Below are 21,675 nucleotides of genomic sequence, written 5' to 3'. Positions count from 1 at the left end.
AGCTAAATACTTTGTTGGTAAAGTAAATATTTAGCTTGCTAATTGAATATTTAGTTTGAAACGGTGACATTTATAAATCAACAAATAACATGGAGAAAATATGGCTTAGAAAAATTGGTAACACTTTATTTGAAGGAATAAACATGACAAAAACATGTGTCATGTCAAAAACATGACACATGTCATGAGCATAAAGAAGTCTTTATGAATGTTTATGACAGTTGTCATTAAGTAATTTGGTAAATAATGACACTTCTAATGCAAACTTCCTCTAAAAGTTGCATTGAACGTCCATTAAAAATGCCAACTTTGCATTATTTTATCATTTATCAAAATCATGCAAAGTTGGCACTTTTAATTGACTTTTAAAGCGACAGCATTAAAAGTGTCATTATTTACTGAATGACACTTCATGACAAATGTCATAAACATTCATAAGGACTTCTTTATGTACATGACCGGTGTTATGTCATGTCTATGACATAACACCTGTTATGTCATAAGACTGACATGACACATGAGTGTCATGTCAGTCTTATGCACACACCTTCAAATAAAGTGTTACCGAAAAAATTAACCCCATTGTTTTCTGTGAACACAAATTATTGCTGTTTGACTGTAACTTTAAAAATGGTGCCCAATAATTGTGACAAAGCAATGCTTCACAGTTTCTCTGAGCAGCTCTTCTGTTTCTTAAGCCAGTGTTTTTCAGCCTTTTTGGAGCAAAGGCACATTGTTTTAGTAGAAAAAAATCACGAGGCACACCACCAACAAAAAATGTAAACAAAGAGACTCTGTAGCCACCTATATTACATATCATTCTTATCGAAGTGTCTTGAATAGGAAATAAACACAAAACATTTTTTTATCATATTTTACATTTCTTATTTTAAATTGCACTTAACATGTCCTATTCAAAAACACACCTGAACAGCGTCACAACACTGTGGTGTGTGATGCATGAATGTACCGTATTTTCCGCACTATAAGGCGCACCGGATTATAAGGCGCACCTTCAATGAATGGCCTATTTTAAAACTTTTTTCATATATAAGGCGCACCTTCAATGAATGGCCTATTTTAAAACTTTTTTCCCATATAAGGCGCACCGCATTATAAGGCGCATAGAATAGACACAACAGTTTGGGTTTCCAATTTGTTCCGTACTCTATTATTAAACATCCACATTCGTAAAGAAGTGGTCCCCAGTACTTTATATAGTAGGCTGCCCCAGTCATTGTTTCACTCACGGTGTTGGTGTTGCAATATTGTGCCCAACTGCTTTCTGGGTAACACAGACCAACCGACACGCTGCCGCCGCAGTCTCTGTCTCTCTTCCCCGCCCCTCCGCCCCCCTGGCTTTAAATGTATTATCAAACTTTATTAAAAAACCAGCATTCTGACAACTATCCCAGCATGCACAGCGCACTTCTTCTACGGGGAAAATGAAGTCGGCGGCTGCTTACTGTAGTTGTTGGACCTGTTGTGACTCAATATTGGTCCATATATAAGGCACACTGGATTATAAGGCGCACTGTCGGCTTTTGAGGAAATTGAAGGTTTATAGGTGCGCCTTATAGTGCGGAAAATACGGTAGTAACATTCATGCATCACTAATTCTCTTGTTTTAATGTAAAATGCTCTGTACCTACTGCCATCTAGTGGTAAGAAAATTACATGATTACGCCGCTTGTCACTACTACAGACGCTCAAAGATGGCATTAATTGCAGGTAATTAATTTGTTTTCAAAAACTATTTTAAGACCAATTACCGTATTTTCTGGATTATGAGCGCACCATACTATAAACCGCACCTTAAAATTTTTTGAACCCCCCCGGAGACTTGCATCCGACGCACCGGGCTACAGGCCGCTGGTATTTCTGCCGCTCTCGGTTTCCCATAAGGACCCAGCAGAGGGCAGCAGATGGCTGTGTCCCAATGACTGCTGGATACATTAAAGACGAAGTTCTCCGTCTCCAAATCCGGTTTTGTTCACGCCGAGTTTACGTGCAGCAGCTTTATTTCCCTCCTGTACTGCCAGATCGATACTCAACTTAGAAGCTGCATCATATGAGTTTGAAAACATTTCTCCGTCGTGCCTGCTGCTAGCATGTGCTTGTTCTAAATTAAAATTAGCGCGTTCTTTGATTTCCAATTTTGACTTCCAATGATTCACTTCCTGCTAAAGAGCCTCCTGGTGGTTGAAGAAAAATCCACAGAAAAGCCGCATGTTCAAAGTGTAGGAAAAAAGTAGCAGCTTATAGTCCGTAAAATACGGTAGGTGAAATTGGATAATTTCCATGGCACACCTGAGGATCACTCACGGTACGCTAGTGTGCCGCGGCACAGTGGTTGAAAAACACTGATCTAATGCATGTACCAGCTGTCCGCTCCCAGAAGCTGCTTGTTGCAATATGTTCCTGCCAGGCGCAGCACTAACACGGCCTAATATCTCACTTAATGATGCTGCGCAACCCACGTTTTAATCTGCACAGCCAGCGATGAAGCTTAGACACAACATGTAAAAAAAGGCTATGATTAACGTAGAAAAACAAATAGAATCGAGCCAGATGTGACAAAAACATCTCATGATGCAGCAGATGCTGTAATTAGGACGCAGTGAGCATGCAAATCGATTCAGGAACTCAAGCAAGGATGATTTATGTTATCGCACTCGAGTTGAGGGTTTATTTCAGCGGTAGTGACTGAACAGGAAGGAAGGAATTACTGAGGAATGAGACCAAACTAACAATTCACTGGGTTACACAACACAACACATCAGCAAATTTACAGATCATAAAAATTCTGGCTGCACTAAACCTCAAACTGGACAAAAACACCAGAAGAGAGGAAACAATAAAAGACAAAGAGACTGGTGTGTTTAAAAAGAGGAGGTAGATAAGTAAAAATCTAGCAGAGGAAGGAAGGAAAGGAAATAATTTGGAAGAGGTGAAGCTAAAAATGCCACTTGAGGATTTCTGTGTAGAACATATTTACAGATAAAGGTTGTTTTTTTATTTCCGATGCAAAATGTGTTTATTTTTTGTACAGTTTTGGCTTAATTACGTCTCTGAATATGTTGTTATTTCTGCAAATGGCATTTTTTTTGTCTGTAACTACACACTAGTTAATTATTAACCAATTACTAAATTAGCTGGTGATTATTTAAATGATCGATTAATCACAATTCATTGTTTCAGCTCCGGTTACTTTCAACCGTATTCTAGGTAAAACATATTTTACAGGCAAAGGTTATTTAAACTGTAAATATGTTGAGTATAATTTTGGCTTAGTTACTGTTGTTCGTTCAACAAATTGCCTTAAGATTAATCGATTACTAAATTAGATTATTTAAATTATTGATTAATCACCTCAGTCCCACACAGATCTCTGGTTACTTTCGCTGTTTCCGTGTGCAGATGGTTTCCTACCTTGAGCCAGCATGCTGAACTCCAGAAACAGTGCGATGTGGTAGAGCTCCATGGCCTCCTCCGTGCGCGTGCTCGCCCCCCTGCACCCTGAAACGAGGGCCTGCACCTCGCCCAAACTGCATGAAGACGGGCTGCCGCGCAGCACCAGCCCCAGGTCCACCACGTCCGTATACATGCAGTGCAGGATGACCTGCACGTATTTTCGTGGGATGATGGACTCGTCCAAAACTATCCTGGTGGGTGTCTGCAGCGTGCGCTCCGTCATTTCCTCCCCCGTGCGAATGCGCCTCTGCAAAAGGTTCCTGAAGAACGGCGAGCGCGCAGAGAGGATGGCCTTGTGGGCCCTGAGGTCCTCCTCTGGGGTCGCCCCGCCACCGCTTCCTGAGCCGCCCGTCGGCACCGCAGCAACCGCTCCTCTCTCGTTAGAGCCGTCGATCATCTCAGAGTCGGAGGAGAAGCTGAGCAGAGCGTCGTAGTAGCACATGTAGTCAAACAAGCCCTTCATGTCCGCTTCCAGGGAGTTGGGCGTACCGAACTCCTCGCTGAGCTGAACCAGCACGTCCACGTTCTGCAGCCGGCTGTCCTTGGCTCCGCCCACCCCGAACTCCCCCGTGTACAGGTAATGAAGGAGAGCGGAGAACATGGGCACATCGATGCCGGCCGTGTCGACGTCCATGAGGACCTCGGCGCCGTAACCGGGAGAAGAGGAGAGCAGGGTCTTGAAGAAGGGGCAGCGGGCGGCCAGGATGGCGCGGTGAGCCGGGAAGCAGGTTCCCTGGAAGATGAGATCCACGTCAGTGCAGTACTTGTGCTGATAGAGCGCGGCCAGGTCGCGCTGCAGGCTGGGGGCCTCGGAGCGGGCCAGGCTGGCCTGGAAGCTCAGCTCCTTGAGGGCAGCGGTTCCCTCGTACTCCTCCACCAGAGCGTTGGTATCGCGGACGTCCCAACCAGACAGGAGCTCCCGCATCTGCCGGGCGTGGTCCGCTGAGCGGCTGGACTTCCTCCTTTTGATGAACCGCCGTTTGAGCGTCGCCAGACCCAGGCTCTTCTTCTTCCTGTCCGCCGGTCGCTCATGGCCGTGCTCCAGGCTGTATAGCTTGGACTCCCAGCCATAACCCTGTTGGGAGTATGAAGACGTTCCTGGAATAAAAGCACAGGAAGAAATGAGAAAGGAGGATATGGTGCTTCGCTTTATTTTTAGGGGTGCGCTGATTGCAGTTTTCTTCCCGATTAACGATCTATAAAGCCTGATCTGCAGATTCTGACTTTGGCAGATAATCTTTTTGTCTGAAATGTTCCTCTACACAGTAGGAAAGTCACTCAGTTGGCAAAAGGGGGTGATTATTGTTAACAGCAAGCATGCAGACATGACCTGGTGGGTCAGTCAGTCAAGTCAGGTCACTCCAATCAAAATCCAGTTTGTTTATCTGGAAAGTCCAGTTCGTTAGGAGAGGTGTGAATACACAACTCTGATACGGACCAAAAAAGAAAACTGCCTAAAAACCTCTGTTAAAGTGAACTCTGATCCAATTTGAATGAATGTGAACGCCAAGCGGGCCAGAGACCGCTCCAAAAGCAGGAAGCGGACAATAGCGCAGGGCATTCTGCTTAAATGCAACCAAAACAAACGTACGAGTCTATTGCTAGCGGGAGAAATAGTTTGTGATCTTTTACCAAAGACTAAAAAGAATACTAAAATCTGACGTAACGAAATTTTTGTTTACATTTTACAAAAAAAGGACGTTGCACTCATTCCTTTTCACAGGTTTTTGTGACATTCCCTGTTGTGGTTCTTGGTGCAGCGCCCCCACATGTGAGGAGGGGAACAGGTTTTTTAAAAGGTTTGATTTGACAGTGAAATGAGAAAAGAAACCACACCAGCTGAAAATGTAACAAATGTTGCAACTTTGGTCCCCAATTTAACCAAATCTTCCAGACTATGAGACGTGAAAACACCCTTAGAGCTAATCTGCTAAAAGGGTCCAAGGTGATGTGGAAGCTAGCTTTTCTTTGAATCTTAGTGTAAGCCTCAGGGTATGATTTATTAATGTTCTCCTGGAGCCTGTGTGGGTTCTCTGCAGACATTTGGTCTTCCTCCCACTGCCCAGAAGCTCCCCATTAGGCTCTAAATTACTCATGAGTGTGTGTGAATAATCTCTGTTGGCTCCACAAGCCTGAACAGAACCAAACGCCACTCATGGCATCCAGTTGTAGGCAAATCAATAGCAAAAAAGATTTGATTGAGTTTCTGCAGTCAAACCAGAGGTACTGCTGCAGGCGGACACACAGAAACACAACCTGCCTCTGGCATCCCTTGCAGGTTGGGCGCACGCTGCCTGATCAGGCAGCTGGATCACGTTCAGCGGCAACGCAAGACATCCAGGATCCCCGTTTCTTTTGATTTCAGAGCACAAATTGGTTCCTCACAGAGCAACAGTAAATCAAGACGCTGTGCTCCTTTGTGAACTTTTAGGGCTGCAAGTAACGATTATTAGTCTATCAAATATTCTGACGATTAATCAAATAATCAGAAAAAAAAATGGCAAATTTTGCAGATTTTTCATTTAACCACTTAAGCTTACTTTATATAATATTAAAAATAAAAAATAATTAAATTCATTTTTGAATAAGAAAATAAATGTTTTATTGCCATAAATGTAACAACATAGAACTCTGGTGTACACTAGATCATTTGCAGTGAAGGATGCTACAAATTATTTAAAAACATGCAAAAAAACTTATCAGTACTCTGTTGGGGTTGATCTGTTGACTATTTTTTGGCTCAACTAATAAATAAATAGAAACAAAAAGGTACCTAATTAAAAGGATTTCAACAGGTGAAGGTAAAACTAAGCCACCTTATGAGTTCTGGGTCATTTCTTTCATATTTAATGCAAAATAAACATATTGTAATGTAATTGTGGCTTAACTGAAGGTGTTCTGTCAGCAAATGACACCTTTTAGAATCTCCAGTTAATGCTTATCCAATTACTAATTTAGTTGACGATTACGTTTGATAAGCGATTAATCACGATTCACCTGATTAATCGTTTCAGCCCTATAAACTTTAAGCCATTTTCACAGATTTAGACCAATCTGTTCCACTAAATGGCAGTTATGTTGGGCTTGAGACAGCGTGGGTACGTCAGCAGAGGCTCTGCCAAGGAGATCCTCTTCGCCTGACCTTCTGTCAGCATCCATCAATGTGACCCACATAGTAATCACTGGAACTCTGAATCATCTGTGGCCGGGCCAGATCAACTGAGCGGCTCCAGGACACCACAGGCAACGGAGATCATTTGGCTCTTCTAACAATACATTCACTCTGAAGTCCCCCCCACCCCCACCCCTCCGCTCAAAGAAACTGGGGCTCGACTCATTTAGAAACCGAAACTTTAACCTCTCAGACGAAGCTCATGATAACTCCACAGGAAGATCAAAGAAGTCTCTTTCTCTTCCTTCAAGAAGACAGTAAGGGTTCAATTCAACTCTAAAACCAGCTATCACAGCGAAATAACAAACTGTTCTGTCAGAGAAGCTCTTTAAAACCACGGTCACATTTCAAAGGGCAGCTTGCACACGGCTACCTCTCATGCAAAGTTTAGGGCTGAAACGATTAATCGGATTAATCGTGAGGAATCCATTATTGAAATAATCAGTTAAATCGTTAACTGGAGTAAACAGATGTTTTAAAAAGGCAATTTGATGAAAAAAAAAAAAAACATTCAGAGCGGTAATTAAGCCAAAACTGAGATAAACATATCTGTCTGTAAACATGTTCAACCCAAAACTCCTCAACTGACATAGATTTAACGTCACCCCGTCCAAATAAACTAAAGGAATGCTGTCATGCATTTTAAGCAATAACATTTATTTTCTTATTTAAAAAATGTCCCGATTTATTTACATTGTAAAATGTGTGAAACAAAAAATCGGTGCCACAAAAGTGCCACTTTTCTATCCGATTAATTGATAAGTCACAATAATAATATAGGGCTGAAACGATTAGTTTGGTTAATAACGATTAATCAATTATTTAAATAGTCACTAATTTAGTAATCGATTAATCACTAAATGGAGACTCAGAAAAAGCCATTTGTTGAAAACAAAACAGAGCACTAATTAAACCAAAATTGTACGAAAATAATTTTCATCAGTATAAATTAACTAGAGGAACGTTCTGTTGTTGCATTTTAGGCAATAAAATATTTATTTTATTTAAAAAAGGAACTGAATTATTGGTTTTTGATCGCATCTTATAATGTATTGTAAAATTGCATAAAAAGGTTTAAGTGGTTAAATAAATAAAAAATCTGTAAAATATGCTAATTTATTTTACCCGATTAATTGATTAATCATCAGAACAATTGATTACTAAACTAAGCTGCAGCCCTAATAAAATAAAATAAAATCTCACGCAAACATATTGTGAGTCCACAGGGTCTAAAATAATAAAAATACCTCCTGTGATGTAATTTTGGTCAATGAGATTTGAATTGCATTTCTTTGCTCGCCGGCCTTTGACTACGCTTCAAAACAAGGCCAAGCGGCAGAGAAAGGCACATGGAAGAGCCTGCTAATGCTCCGGCCTCGGCTCTATGAGTCAACAGCCCGGTTAAAGAGCTCTTATGCACAAAATTATTCACCTCCTGCACCATCAGTTGCCATGGAAGCAGGTTAATCTAATCTAAAGTGTGAGTAAGTGCATGGCAGAGCCCTATTAGTATGCATTTGTAGGAAGGATAGGCATATATACTGGTTCATTACGCAGAAAAAAAAAATCATGTTTTTAACCTACATGAGAAGTGACGGGGATAGTTTAACGCAGCATGGAGAAGCTAAACGAACTTACCTATAAAGGTCTGCTGCGTCTGTGTGTTTCCCCCGATGCGCGGGGAGCAGGAGTGTGGATAACTGGATCCATTGGCCCCCATCCTTACGGCTCTTCACTTGTTTTTTGGGGGGGCCCCCAGGTGCTGAGTCATCTTGCTCGGTCCTCAGCTGTGGGGGTCGGGCATGGACCTCCTGAAGCCTCCTCCGAGCCCCAGGCCCCGGCCGCTGAACCCCGAGAAAATGGAGGAAAGAGAACAGAAAGAAAGCTTAAGTCAAACTGCGCCTAGCAACTCAATGCAATCGAATTTTTGGTTGAAGTTTTGGCACATCTGGATTTATTTTCCACCAACGCACTCCTTCCACAGTTCAGAGTGACCTGTTTGACATCAGGTCAACTTTACGATGAAATATTAGGGTCAGATTTTCTTTTTTTTAATATTACAAGAATACAGTCATACCAGTAGGAGAATAGAGTTGAAGTAATACAAGAACAAGGTGTTAATATTACCAGAATAAAGCCACAATATTACACTTTATTCTGGTAATAAAACAGGTGCATTAGTAGGAGAATAAAGTTAAAAAATTATGAGAATAAAGTCATATTATTACAAGAATTAAGCACCAATATTAGGGTTTATTCTGGTGATACTACATTCATAATATGAGAATAAAGTTGAAATAGTACAAAAAATAAAGTATTAACATTACTGGAATGAAGCTGTAATATTAGGAGAACAAGTTGTAATTTTAGGAAAACTGACATGAAAAATAAAACATTTTAAATTAGGAAAGTTGAGCATCTTGTGAAGTTTTACCGTCATGTTCTCCCTTGATTTGTGCAGCTTCCCCACTTGGAAAGGGAAGTTTTTATAACTTTAATAACAGTTATCTGCTTTTATCTCCCCTTTATTTATTTATTAATTGGAAGGCAACTGTAAAGGTAAAAACATTAGAACAACCACAAAAGAAAAATAAATACATAAATTATCCTCCACAAAAAGAGCTAGTTGAGACTTATCTGTTTTTTGGGAGAAAATTTATCATGCAATTAATCTATTTACTGCTTATTGATAACTATGCAAGTTTTTTTCAGGTTTTTGTTCCGTTTCAATTTTTTTCAGCTTCAAACAAAAACAATCTGAAATTGAACAAAGAAAATGTTGAAATTACTTTTCAGATTTGCGGGGGAGGAAAAAAAAATTATGAAAAGTACTTCTAACTCCTTTTTTTAGTTTTAAAACATATTTTCAGCTTCAATTTTTTTAGTTTAAAAACTTTTTTTTAAGCTGTTTTGTTTAGAAATATTTTTTTCAGTTTAACATTTTTATTTTCAGTTTCACACTGTTTTTAGTTTCAAACAAATTTTTCAAATGTATTATTTTTTTTATTTGAGCAAAGTTTTTCTTACTACATTTGTGATTTCTTTTCAGAAAAGAAGGTGAGAAAGAAAAGAAAATCTCATTTTGTATGAAACAAATGCTGTATTTTATTTTTAAGCCGTGTCGCCCAGACCCTGAGAGAGATAATGAACGCCCGGCGGCGCCAGCGTTGACGAGGCTGAACAGAGAAACACCTAATTACATCCATCACCTCCTTTCAGCCACATTGATTTTACTGCAGTGATCAATCATAGGCGTCCTGGCTGTTTCAACGGCCTGTGTGGATTAAAAAAAGACGTTCTGAGGTTTTTACTTCAGGGAGTTTTCCTTCCAAGATCTTTGTGTTCAGGCTTTTATCTGCAATCTTCAACAGAGACTTCCTCTTCCTCCCCTCAGGAAACTGATTGCCAGTCAACAACAAATCTAATGCAGATGTAGCTTGGCTTCAACATTAAAACAAACAGATATACAAACACAGGACATTCCAGTCCTACGCCCTTTACATGGTGACGGTGGAGCATGAATGTAGAGAATCAGAATTAATATTTTAGGTTATTTGAAAATGTTTTTGGTGAAACAAGGCGACAGGACAGGCATTGGAGTCTGCCACACGCAGTTTGGTGATGGATTAATTCAGCAGCACCTACAGAGAAGTGGAGACAGATCTAAATACGGCTTTAGCTCTGACTGCAGGTAGGTGGAGAAAATGAATAGTATGTGATGTCAGCATGTCATGATCGCCATAAAATCCGAAGAGTCAACTGGGACCAGACTGGACTTTTTATTTTATTAACAAATGACAACGAATGAACCAAGGCTTTATTGATGACGTTATTATTTATAGTCTTACATAAAAGCAGATTTTATTGTAGGAAGTTGTTGGCATTCATCTACAGTTCCAGTAAAAGTTTCCATCCACTCGTCATCTGCACGAATGTTTGATTATTTTTTGGTTTTTTGTGATAATTTGAACTTCTGACCAGAACGAACTAACTAACCTATTAATGAACAAATGTACGAATGAACCAATGAACAAACAAAACCAACAAATGAACCAATTAACAAATAAATGAATGGAACCAATGATCAAAACAAAGGATATACCAGTGAACCAATAAGCCAAAAATGAGCCAATGAATGAATGAACAAAACAAACCAACAAACCAAACCACTAGCGAACCAACAAACCACAAATGAACCAATGAATGAACAAATGCACCAATTAACAAATGATAAACTGTTAACAAAAATCATCCGACTTTTATCAACTCATCCACTTTCTTGCTATCTTTAGCAAAATTTCAGACAAAAAAGCAAAGAAAATAGCAGAAAATGGCAAAAACAAAATTTCCAATCATACCGTCAGTTTCATTTACCATCAACAGTTGAAATTTATCAAATTAAATCAAAATCCTTTCCATGGTAAGAAATCTTTCATAATACATCATAAGCGACACCATGAACGCTCACTTCTACAACACTTTGGAGCCAAACAAAAGAACCCAAATTCAGCTTTAGCAGCAGAATTATAACAGCATCATCCAGGAGTTTATTACTAAGACCCGAATCTCCACTAAAGCTGCAACTTTAAGACTGCTTTCTGCACATTCAGGCCTCAATAAAGAGCTGTTGGTTGCGTTTTGCTCCCGACAGAGCTGGTTTAGTGTTGCAGACACAGTTTGAGCTGGACTATGCGTCCCTAATGAGAGGTGACATGAGACACTCCCTGCCCCCCTCCCACTTCCAGCTGCTCACCTTGTATCAGCATTTCCCTTTTCTTCCTGTTTTAAAACACATTGAAAAGCTTACAGAACCAAAACACGGACTACAACTGGATCTACCTGAAAATGCATGACATAAGGAGAGGATGCATTATTCAAATGACTCGCCGGGGCCCATCAATCATTAATGAGGATTTTTTCATCATGGCGAGAGAAAATGGAAGCTGGAAGTATCTTTATAAACTGAGAAATCAATTAGCTAAAAAAAAAAAAAGAAGAAGCACATCTTTAGTATTCATGAGCAGCTTATTCAGTTTAACATTGTTGGAGCGTAAATTAACAGTTTAGCTGCATCAACACCTGTAACATGACCTGTGAGATGTGGGCATTGTGTGCTTCGCAAAGCCAGCTGGACAGAAATAGTGAGTAATTATAGACGGTTTGACTCGGGAGATACTTGATACGATCAGATGTGCTCCAAAACGAGGTCATAAAACAGAGCAGCGCAGGGAAACCAGAACTTTCGAACAAAGAGTGACCTCCAAAGCTGTGACGTGTCGATGCACACATCACCACACTGCAGGAGAGGACTGCAGGTGGATGGGAAAACAGTTCACACCGTTCCCCGAGGAAGCAGGATGACTGCAGGGACGGCAGAGGCTCCAATCAACTAAATCAGTTTCTCTTTAGGATGATTACAGGCCCGACTAAAGGAGACACGAAAAACTAAAAGAATCAGAAAAGACTGTAAATAAAAGGCTGAAACGATTAATCAATTTAATTGTGATTAATCAGATTAATCGTGATTAATCCACTATTGAAATAACCTAACAAACTTGTTTTTTAATCAAATTACTTTGATTTTTAATCAGTTTAATTGTAATAGTGATAAATCAGATTATTCATGATCATTGTGATTAATAAGATTAATAGTGATTAATCGCTTATTGAAATAAACTAATTTCTTTTTTAATCAAATTAACTTGATTTTTAATAATTTTAATAGTGATTAATAACGATTAATCAGATTAATATGATTTATCATGATTAATGTTATTTTTTTCACGTTAGAGTAATTATGACCAGTCATTGAAACAATCAAAAAAAAAATTTTAACCTTCATTTATTTATATTCATTGAGGTCTAAGAACTTATTTGCAAGACTGAACCGTTTCGATAAAACTAATATAGTAATCGATTAATCGTTCACTGAAGGATACACACTGAAATGAGGCTTTTTGCTCGAAAAAACAACATATTCAGGCTCAGAGCAGTAATTATGCCAAAACTGTACAAAGTATAGATACATTTAGGATTTAAGATAAAATAAACTATATAAAACTCCTCAAGTTGCATATTTTTAGTTTCACGTGTGTCAAATTCTCTACAGAAATGCTACTTTAGTCATGTTAGGCAATAAAATGTTTGTTTTCTTATTTTAAAAAAAGGTAGTGGACTATTTATTTTAATCTTTTAATTAGAGGTGTGCCGATCGATCGGCCACCGATCATAATCAGCCGATTTCCGTGAAAAAGTGTATGATCGGTGATCGGCGATCATTGGCTCTTGTTGCCGATACCGATCACCTGCATCTCATTTCGTAGCCTGCCTGTGCAGCTGGTCTCCTCTTTCCTTCACACTGAGCAAACGCGCAGTAACAAATCCTAAGCGATGTGGAGCTATAACGCACTGAGTGAATGGGGAAGTTTGCGTGTTGCGGCGGAAAATTGAAGCAGGTCAAAATGCATCAATAAAACGAAGCTAATAAGACATAAAAACAATGCCATACTTGATGGAGTTTGGCTACATCGAGGCTCACTGCAGTAAAAAAGACATACGGAGGATCAAATAGCATGTAAAGCAGCGCACAGCTACAAACACTCACCCGGATTAGCATGACTGTCAGAAAGCTAAACAAATAACCCGCAAAATAATTTAAGTCTTCGAGCTGCGATGTAAGACGCTGGTTCTGCTCTCGCTGTTGAACCGCTGCTACGGGCTACAGGTAGTAATATTTCACAGACGGAGYGCCGCTTCTGCTCCACCTGGTAGTGACTCTCACACTGAACCTCTGTTTAAAGCTGCAGCATCTAACCTAAAAATACATTTTACATACGTATTAAAACTTTCGCTGTCCTAACATGAGACAGATAATCTCTAAAAATAATKGATCTCCTCCCTGCTCTGCATAATTACTCCGCTCAGTCAGAAACAGCCACTCAGAACTAGCAGTAATCAGCTAGCCGCCATGCTAWCAGGAAGTTTTCATTCAGTAACTCTGGATTGTTTATTGTAATGGATCCTGTATTTGCCTTTGAATGTTAAGTTTTATACTTAAATTTTTTGGCAATGTTGAGAGGTTTTATTTTGGCTCTTTGCATTATTTAGCCTCTTCAGAGCCTTCATATGTTTTCAGTCTGTTAAAGATAGTATTATTGATCGCAGTACAATTTGCGCCATGCCTGTTTTGTTTAGTTTTCTTCCTGGAAAAAGTTATTAAAAACAAGTTTTTGTCTAAATTGAGGTGAACTCATGGTTCCTTTTTCCACATAATGTAACCGGTAGTATTTATGATAAAAAAAAGTAAAATTATGTGATCGGTATCGGTGATCGGCCCTCATGGGTAATCGGTATCGGCAGGAAAAAACCTGATCGGCACATCTCTACTTTTAATGTAATATTCTATACAAAACACTTATGTGGTTTGAATGTGCCCATTTTAAAAATCAGATTAATTAATTACTCGGCAGAATAATTGATAACTATAATATTCGTTAGTTGCAGACCTAAAATAGAGACAATGAAATGGTAAAATCTATTCACGTCTTCGATGACTCACAGAGAACAATTAACAATGCAAACTGCTCCTCTGCACAGTTCCCCTTTCAACGTCGACAGTCAGCTGGTCGCGCTTAGCTCTGGAGGCCATGAAACCAAAACAAAAACATTGTTCTACCAATATTTTGTTTTAAGGATTTTTTGGATTAAAAATGACTGGATTCAGAGAATGAATCTCAGGAAACAATGACCTTGTTTTGTTCTCCATTCAACCAGAAAGAGAAAGGAGCATACAAACCAAAGTCCAGCCGTTTCCGATACTCAGCGTTTACCTCCTTTCACTTCATGTTTTTGAGGATGAAACTTCAACAATTGTAATCAACTAAAGATCAATGCAACAGCATTTAACCTGATCAACTAAGAACATTTCACAGAGGATCTGAAACAATGGCTGGGAGAGGATCCACAATTTCAGAGAGATTACTGCAGGATTATCACAGCCTGCATATGGCTCCTCACCATCTCAAGATAACCGCTCCTCAGAGAAATCCCTCTAAAGGCCTATGCAAATACACTTTTATTTTATTAACATATGACAGACAAGAGAACTCTGTAGTTCAGTGAAGGAAGCAGAAAAGGTCACAGAAGAGTCCAAACTTTTTATTTCAGAGCAGTACTGATGGAAATTGACAATGTTTGAAAATAATAAATAATAATGAAGAGTCCCGATCAGTCCTCAATCCTCATCCAGAGCTGTAGGGCTCAAACTCACCATTATTCTAGTCAGTAAATTTTCTTTTCTTTAAATGGCACATTCTGCAGATTTTTTATTAACCACATAATCTTTTTTAATATGATATTAGAAATACAATAAAATACGCAAATAAACACTAAAAACGTGTTTTTACATAAAATGCAATACCATAAGGATAATCTAGTGATTATTTTTTAGATTAACTGATTAATGACTCAAAAGCAAAATGTGTTTAATAGATTTAGTTTTTAAAAATATGAAACAGTAAAAGATAAAACTATGCAACTCGAGTAGTTCTAGGTAAACATATTTACAGAAAAGCTTTGTTTTTCAATTTTCAATGCAAAATATATGTATTTTTAGAACGGTTTTGGTTTATTTTATTGGTATCCAAAACTTTTTGCTGTTAGGGCTAAAATTGTCAAACTGAAAACCAAAGGGGAACACATTTTTTTTTCTTAATTAAAACTTTATATATCTGAAGTTACTTGCTGTTTTTAGCTCTTCAGTGATATACTAAAATAATGTCTCGTACCTAAAATAAATATTTAAGACAATTTGATTTGTCTGTAAAAATCTCTCTATACTTGCAAACCAAGGGACCAAACATAATTCTCCAGAGGGCCACAAATGGCCCCTGGGCCACACTTTGGACATCCCTTCATTAATTATTGCTCTGAATGTGCTGCTCATTCAGCCTTTTTTGAGTCTGTATACTCCAGTTTATGATTCATCGATTACTAAATTAGTTGACAATTATTTCAGTAAATGATTAATCGTGATTAATCGTTTCAGTCGGAGTACTCCCCAGCCCTTCCTAAACATTTTTAGTCTTGTTTCGTCTTCCTCAGACCCTCTAAGTCTTAATCAAATGTCGTCAAACGACCTCTGACCTCTTTAGTCCTGCACAGTTTTCTTCAGTCTACCTCTCCAAGTCCCTTTTTGTCCCCATCAGAAAGGGTCAGTGGTCCCTCTCTGGACTCTCTAGCCTCCCTCTTCCGTCCTCCTCAACACTCTTCAGTTCCCCCCGGTCCAGTTCGTCCTGTCTCAGTCCTCCTGACACTTCCTCAGTTCTGTTCAGACCTTCTCGGACCTCCTAAGTCCCCCTTCAGTGTAATTAGCAGCAGCTCCTCAGCAGCTAGCTTAGCTATCTGTGGCTTTAACTCTTCGGTGTTTTCCTTGAAGCGGAGGAACATCTGTTGAACAGAAACCGTTCGGATCGTATTTACCTGGAACTTCAGAGCTTCCTGTCCATAGCTTGTCCCCGGATCACAGCGCAGTTCAGTCCGGTCCAAGTTGTCTGATCAGCAGAGGAAGGGAGGAAAAAAAAAAAAGCTGCTCAGCTCCTTCTTTCTCTAACTCTGCTCATTACGCTCCGATCGACGTCAGCCACCAAATTAAACCGTTAAAATGCGAAACCTTTTCCACTTCCGTCGACTTCCCCTCATTTCTGAGAATCTATCTCCACCTAAAACTGAACTAAAGCTTTATTTAGTCTCGGTTCGGCTCGGTATTTCCCCCACAACGCCTTGTTGGGTGGTTTTTACGGCCTATCCCGAAGCCTACGAGTCCAAGGTGGCTGAAATGAAATCACAGCTTCCGGTTGAGCCTTTCAAAATAAAACCTATTAGCCGTGAATAGTGGGCAACTGTCTATGAACGCTAGCCAAATATTAAACATCTACAGTTAACCTTAATACATTTATAGTTATGATACAGGTAATACATTTTAAATATTAACGCATTAACATTTTTTGTGTGCCTATTCTTAACTCCGGAAGTGAGATGAAAGCTCCTCTAACTTGACAGCTTCTTTCGCTCTACTTGCAGAAGGGAACACAAGAACTCATAGCAGATTAGGCAATTTTTCATTTGCGAGCGCCCTCTAGCGATTCTTTACATAAATTAACAGTTAGTGGAGGAAAAAAAGCTACAAGAATAATTTATTAACTTAATTTACTAATTCATTCATAAACAAAACTTACCAGAGTGCTCAGAGATGTAACATATGTCTTATCATAGATTTTTATAACACAATATTTTTACAATACAAGTCTGTCTGCTTATCAGAGAAATACATTTAGGAAATTTAAGTGTGATGAAGCAATTATTGCTCGCATGTATTGCGTATAAAATATGTAGTAATTTTATATTATTAAAAATCAAAATGAACACTTTCTACCTCATATAGGTATGACAGGAGCGATTTGATCTGTTGAAAACATTTTTAATTGATTTATCTGTCCCTGCAGATAATGTTTTTTTTTGGATCCTGATGAGGGCGCCATAATACACCTAATGCACTGAAGTTCAATTTCTGCTAATCAATAAAGAAATCAAGATGGAGGTTTGTGTGACTAACTTGTGTAAAGCGACCCTGGGTTAGTACTAGAAGTGATTATTTGGTGTTTCTGTTGAAAACAACAGAAAAAAACAAAACAATTCATTATTATATTCAGGTAAACAGAAATGTAAATACAAATTGAATTAGTTTGTAACTTGCAGCAGCTCATGCAGAGATGTATGATTTTCTTGAATGGGAAGAATCTGATTTGCGTTCTCAACAAATTGATGTTTTCTTATGATGAAGTGACAAATCATGCAATTATCACGTTTTATTGCTTTGACTGATTAGCATTGATTGCAAGGACAGTCAACAATTAAACCATCCTCTTATTCTGTGTTACACTTAGGGTTTTATTTAAAGCCAAATTAGAAATCTAACATATTTTGTGCTTTTCCTGCAGCCACACAAACAAGACCACTGATTCTGCCTTAATGAAGCTTTTTCCTGTTATTTTAAGTGTTACTGGTTCATGGAAGTGACTCCTCCTCGGATGAGCGATGGGAACTTGTTAAAGTTGATCCTATCTGCTTGTACCTCAGGGGACATGGAGGGGGGTTCATGCAGAAACATTTCCTTTAAGTTAAAGACACGGCCTGAGAGGCAAAGCAGAAAGGATGTCTTCGATTTTCAGGAGAGCCGCACTGACCAGGCTGCTCTTCATGAAAACTGTTCAGCAAAACCAAAGGGAAACCATCTACAGCAAACCGCCGAAGGAAAAGATCAGCCCAGAGGTAGGACTGACTATTTGAGCAAATCTGTTTGTAATAATGTTCTAGGAATGTACGACAGCAAATTAGGGCCATTCTAGACAGAAAAAATAAATAAAAGGAGGAGTAACTTTCAGACAAAAAACTCAAGAGATTCAGAGATTAATCTCTGAAATTTTCTGGAAAGTTTTTTGGAAATTTCTGAACTTGAAAAGTTTAAATTTGCTATAAAAATATGAAATTTTGAGGTTAATTTCAGGAATGTTCCAGGATAAACAATATATTTAAGTAATTAATTAATTGTGAGAAAAAAATTTGAGACTAATCTCAGAAATTTTCTAGAAAAAACAAGGAAATTTCCAAAAGCTCCAGAAATTACAAATTTGTGAGAAAACCCCCCGAAATTTTTTGATTAATCTCAAAAGTATTCTGAAATTTTGAGTTTCAAAAGTTAAATTTTTTAACCTATGAAACAAAGAAACTTCCAAGTTTTTTTCTAGAAAATTTCTGAGATTAGTCTGAAAATTTCTCAGTTTTTTGGCAGTAATGTACTCCCTTTTTTCTATCGAAATCAGCCCTAATCCACTGTGTTAGAAAAGTGATCAGTAATATGGTAGTTTTCATGTAAATTAACATGAAACATTGTCAAATTAACCACATTTTAAGATCCACTGGTCCTTCAAACCTGTCTGAGGAGAGCAGAACCTCTTCTGAGCTACTTTATTGGCTGTAATGCGATGAACTCAAGCGGACACTGCGCTCTCCTCTGCAGAGTGGGGGAGATGTTTTATTCATTCTGCAGGCTTTGGCCTCTGAAAAGGGATCCAATGATACGACTGCAACACAGCAGCAAACATTTACGCCGCTATAAACCTGCTGATCTGTCCTCTGGGGCTGGCTTTTATAACCTGTTAGGAATACCAGAGCAGAGAGGGAGATTTCATGGAAGGACGACATATAACTGTGATTGTGGTTATGACTCACAGGTGTGAAGACAAACAGAAAAATACAACATTTTACCAAGAATTTTGGTTGAAAATATATTAATACACTTAAAATAACTTACAAACAACTTTTCAGACGGCTATAGGAGCTTGTTTTAAGTCAATAATTCCTTAATATTGATGAAAAAGTTCTGGAACCACTGGCAGATTATTTAACTTTTAGTAAAAGTGTCTTGCTATAAGTGAAACAATCAGCCAGTGGAAATATACTTTTTAAAAAATCCACATTAAGGAATAATTAGCTTAAAACAAGCTCCTATTTCTTGCTGAAAAATTATTTGTAAGTTAGTTTTGTCTCATTTCAAGTGTAATAAGATATTTGCACATCAAACTAAACCAAGTTACTTGGTTTACATGCTTTACGTGCTTTTTTTGAGACATTAAATCTCCATAAGTGACTTATATAACTACTATTATGCAGTTTTAAATGTTCATCACATAAGCAATTGACAAAACCTTCAGATTATGTGTGTGTCTGCGTTACAGCAGTCTGCCTTTGCCCTGTGTGTGTTTGGGGCGGCCTTGTTGGTGCCGGCTGGATGGATTCTGTATCATGTCCCAGAATACCGGCAGAGATCGACTCCCTGAGATCCGGAGGAAACCAAATAAACATCAAATTATTCTGATTCAAACAGACTCTCTGGTTAATCTGTGTTTAAAATCTGTCTCATTTTAAGTTACTGTTTCTCAGGACTTTTGTTTGTGAAAGTGGTTAAAAAATAAACTTACACAGATTCAGACAGAAGTTTGCTAAAGTTTTTTATTTACATGTTATGGACATTTTGTGTTGTTTAAGTTGACATTTAGTTGTGTCTAGTCAAAGTATAGTTTTAGAAATCTAGAATGTAATTACAGATAGTCAGAAGAAACAGATTTTATGATAAAACTGCCTTCCATAAGTCACCAGTTATAACATTTTTCTTCTTTGTGTTTTTTTTTTCAGATTAAATGTTTTTTCATTATCTGTGAATTTACTTTTCATTCGCTCCATAAATGTGTTTTATTTCACCCAATATTGAACATCTTTCCTGGATTACATGTCTTTATTTTAAACTTTACAGATTTCTGGATTATTTTAAATGTTTTTATGAGCAGAAAATCGTCATCATTCAGAGAAATAAAGATGTAAAAACATGAATATGTGGAAGTGTATTTATTTAATAAATTCAGGCCTATCTCTATCTATCTATCTATCTATCTATCTATCTATCTATCTATCTATCTATCTATCTATCTATCTATCTATCTATCTATCTATCTATCTATCTATCTNTATCTATCTATCTATCTATCTATCTATCTATCTATCTATCTATCTATCTATCTATCTATCTATCTATCTATCTATCTATCTATCTATCTATCTATTCATATTTTTGAGATTATTGTTGATTTCCAAACGAACTTTTTTATGCTCTATTTGTTGCTTCTTCCTTGCTGAGCGACTTTTCAGGAAATGTGGAAGCAGGATTAATTTTTCTCATTGTTCCTTCATCCTTTTCTTCTTTTTATTTGGTTTTTCAGTTCATAGACAGGTTTCTCACTAAAACCCGTCTCAGGAACTTGTTTTCTTTGTATTATTTGAGCTCTGAATCATTGTATGTTGTTATTTTTGACCATTTCTCATTTTCTGCTAATAAATATAAAATTTTTGCCTGGAGTTTCAAAGACATGTTGTTAGTAGTTCATAGAATAAAAGAAAAATGCTCATTTTACTCAAACATAAACCTATAAAAAGTAAAATCACAGAAACAGATCTTTTGTTTTCAAGAGGTATATATACCTGCAGATAATTGTCAACTGGAAATTGTTCCCAAAAATTTACCAGATTTGTGGACATTTACAACTTTCTTTGTGATATTTGCCTTGATTTTGTACAAAAATGTTTATATCACATGAAGGAGTTTCAAACCTTAAAACGGTGAGGAGCTCAAAATAAATTTTACAACAATAAAACTAACAGACTGTTGGATTTTATATCTGCAGACATTAAAAAGCATCATAATGTTGGTGTCAGATTAAAGCAGGTAAAATACCATCTGTTGCATGTTTATTCATCTTAATCTGCTACCAATCCTGACGTGTTCTGCGGGTTATTTTTTATGTAAAATAAGCGTCAGGGTTTTCCTTCCTGTTTTCAGCTCATTGGGTTGTTGGGATTCTTGAATGACAATTTGTCAAATCCGGATCAGTCCATTCGGAAAGGGATGCAGACCCAGAACCCAGCCAGCGTTCCGCTTCATATCAGCAGAATAAAAATAAAAAGCATCCCCGGGATGGAGACTTGAGCCATAAAACGGGTTCTGGTTTAATTTTGGTTAAATGTGGATGTGTAAAACCGACGCAGCGCAGCGCTTTGTCCGCGGCGCAGATGGTCCAATCAGACGGAGCCTGGCTGGAGGAAAGGGCGCACGCATCCAGTGAGGGAAACACATCACCGGGAGGGACATTAAACACCAAAACACCTGACAGTCCGGGTTTATGTCTCCCGAAGTGTCTGCGAAATGTCCACGAAGGCAGAGCAGTGTGAGTACCGGAGCGTGTGCGTGTTTTCTCCCCCACTCCCCTCCCTGTTGGTTCTGGAGAAATGTGATTTTTTTAAAAATTAAATGTAACCAAGAAAGCGACATGAGGGGGATTTGGGAGCTGTCCTTGGTGATGAGCGCGTCCTCTCACTGCGGAGGATGATGATGAGGAGGATGATGATGATGCTGGTCGCGG

At 38.3% G+C, this 21,675-nt stretch overlaps 2 protein-coding genes and 1 long non-coding RNA gene across 8 annotated transcripts in view; 2 read left to right on the top strand and 1 right to left on the bottom strand.

Moving 5' to 3' along the window:
* The window catches only part of btbd7 (BTB (POZ) domain containing 7), a 34,341-nt gene extending 17,856 nt beyond the window's left edge, over positions 1-16,485 (bottom strand). The window contains exons 1-3 of the mRNA XM_008400068.2: positions 16,127-16,485; positions 8,285-8,490; positions 3,433-4,572 (exon numbers count right to left, since the gene is read on the bottom strand). Coding sequence (XP_008398290.1) covers positions 3,433-4,572; positions 8,285-8,366 — 1,222 coding nt within the window. The 5' untranslated portion in view covers positions 8,367-8,490; positions 16,127-16,485. The remainder of the gene's footprint in view (positions 1-3,432; positions 4,573-8,284; positions 8,491-16,126) is intronic.
* LOC103458929 (uncharacterized) lies at positions 10,234-20,016 on the top strand. The gene is made up of 3 exons (XR_532644.2): positions 10,234-10,337; positions 17,783-17,974; positions 19,441-20,016. It is a non-coding gene; the product is annotated as an uncharacterized LOC103458929 (long non-coding RNA).
* A 1,127-nt stretch (positions 20,017-21,143) lies between these two features.
* unc79 (unc-79 homolog, NALCN channel complex subunit) overlaps positions 21,144-21,675 on the top strand; it is a 54,511-nt gene continuing 53,979 nt past the window's right edge. For all 6 annotated transcript variants that reach the window (XM_008400074.2, XM_008400070.2, XM_008400077.2 and 3 more), the window contains exon 1: positions 21,144-21,480. In XM_008400074.2, coding sequence (XP_008398296.2) covers positions 21,459-21,480 — 22 coding nt within the window. In that variant the 5' untranslated portion in view covers positions 21,144-21,458. The remainder of the gene's footprint in view (positions 21,481-21,675) is intronic.

This window comes from Poecilia reticulata, linkage group LG22, assembly GCF_000633615.1.
Source record: "Poecilia reticulata strain Guanapo linkage group LG22, Guppy_female_1.0+MT, whole genome shotgun sequence".
In the NCBI taxonomy this organism is placed as follows: domain Eukaryota; kingdom Metazoa; phylum Chordata; class Actinopteri; order Cyprinodontiformes; family Poeciliidae; genus Poecilia; species Poecilia reticulata.
Note: the sequence above shows the minus strand (reverse complement) of the source record. Positions and strands in the feature narration are given on the sequence as shown.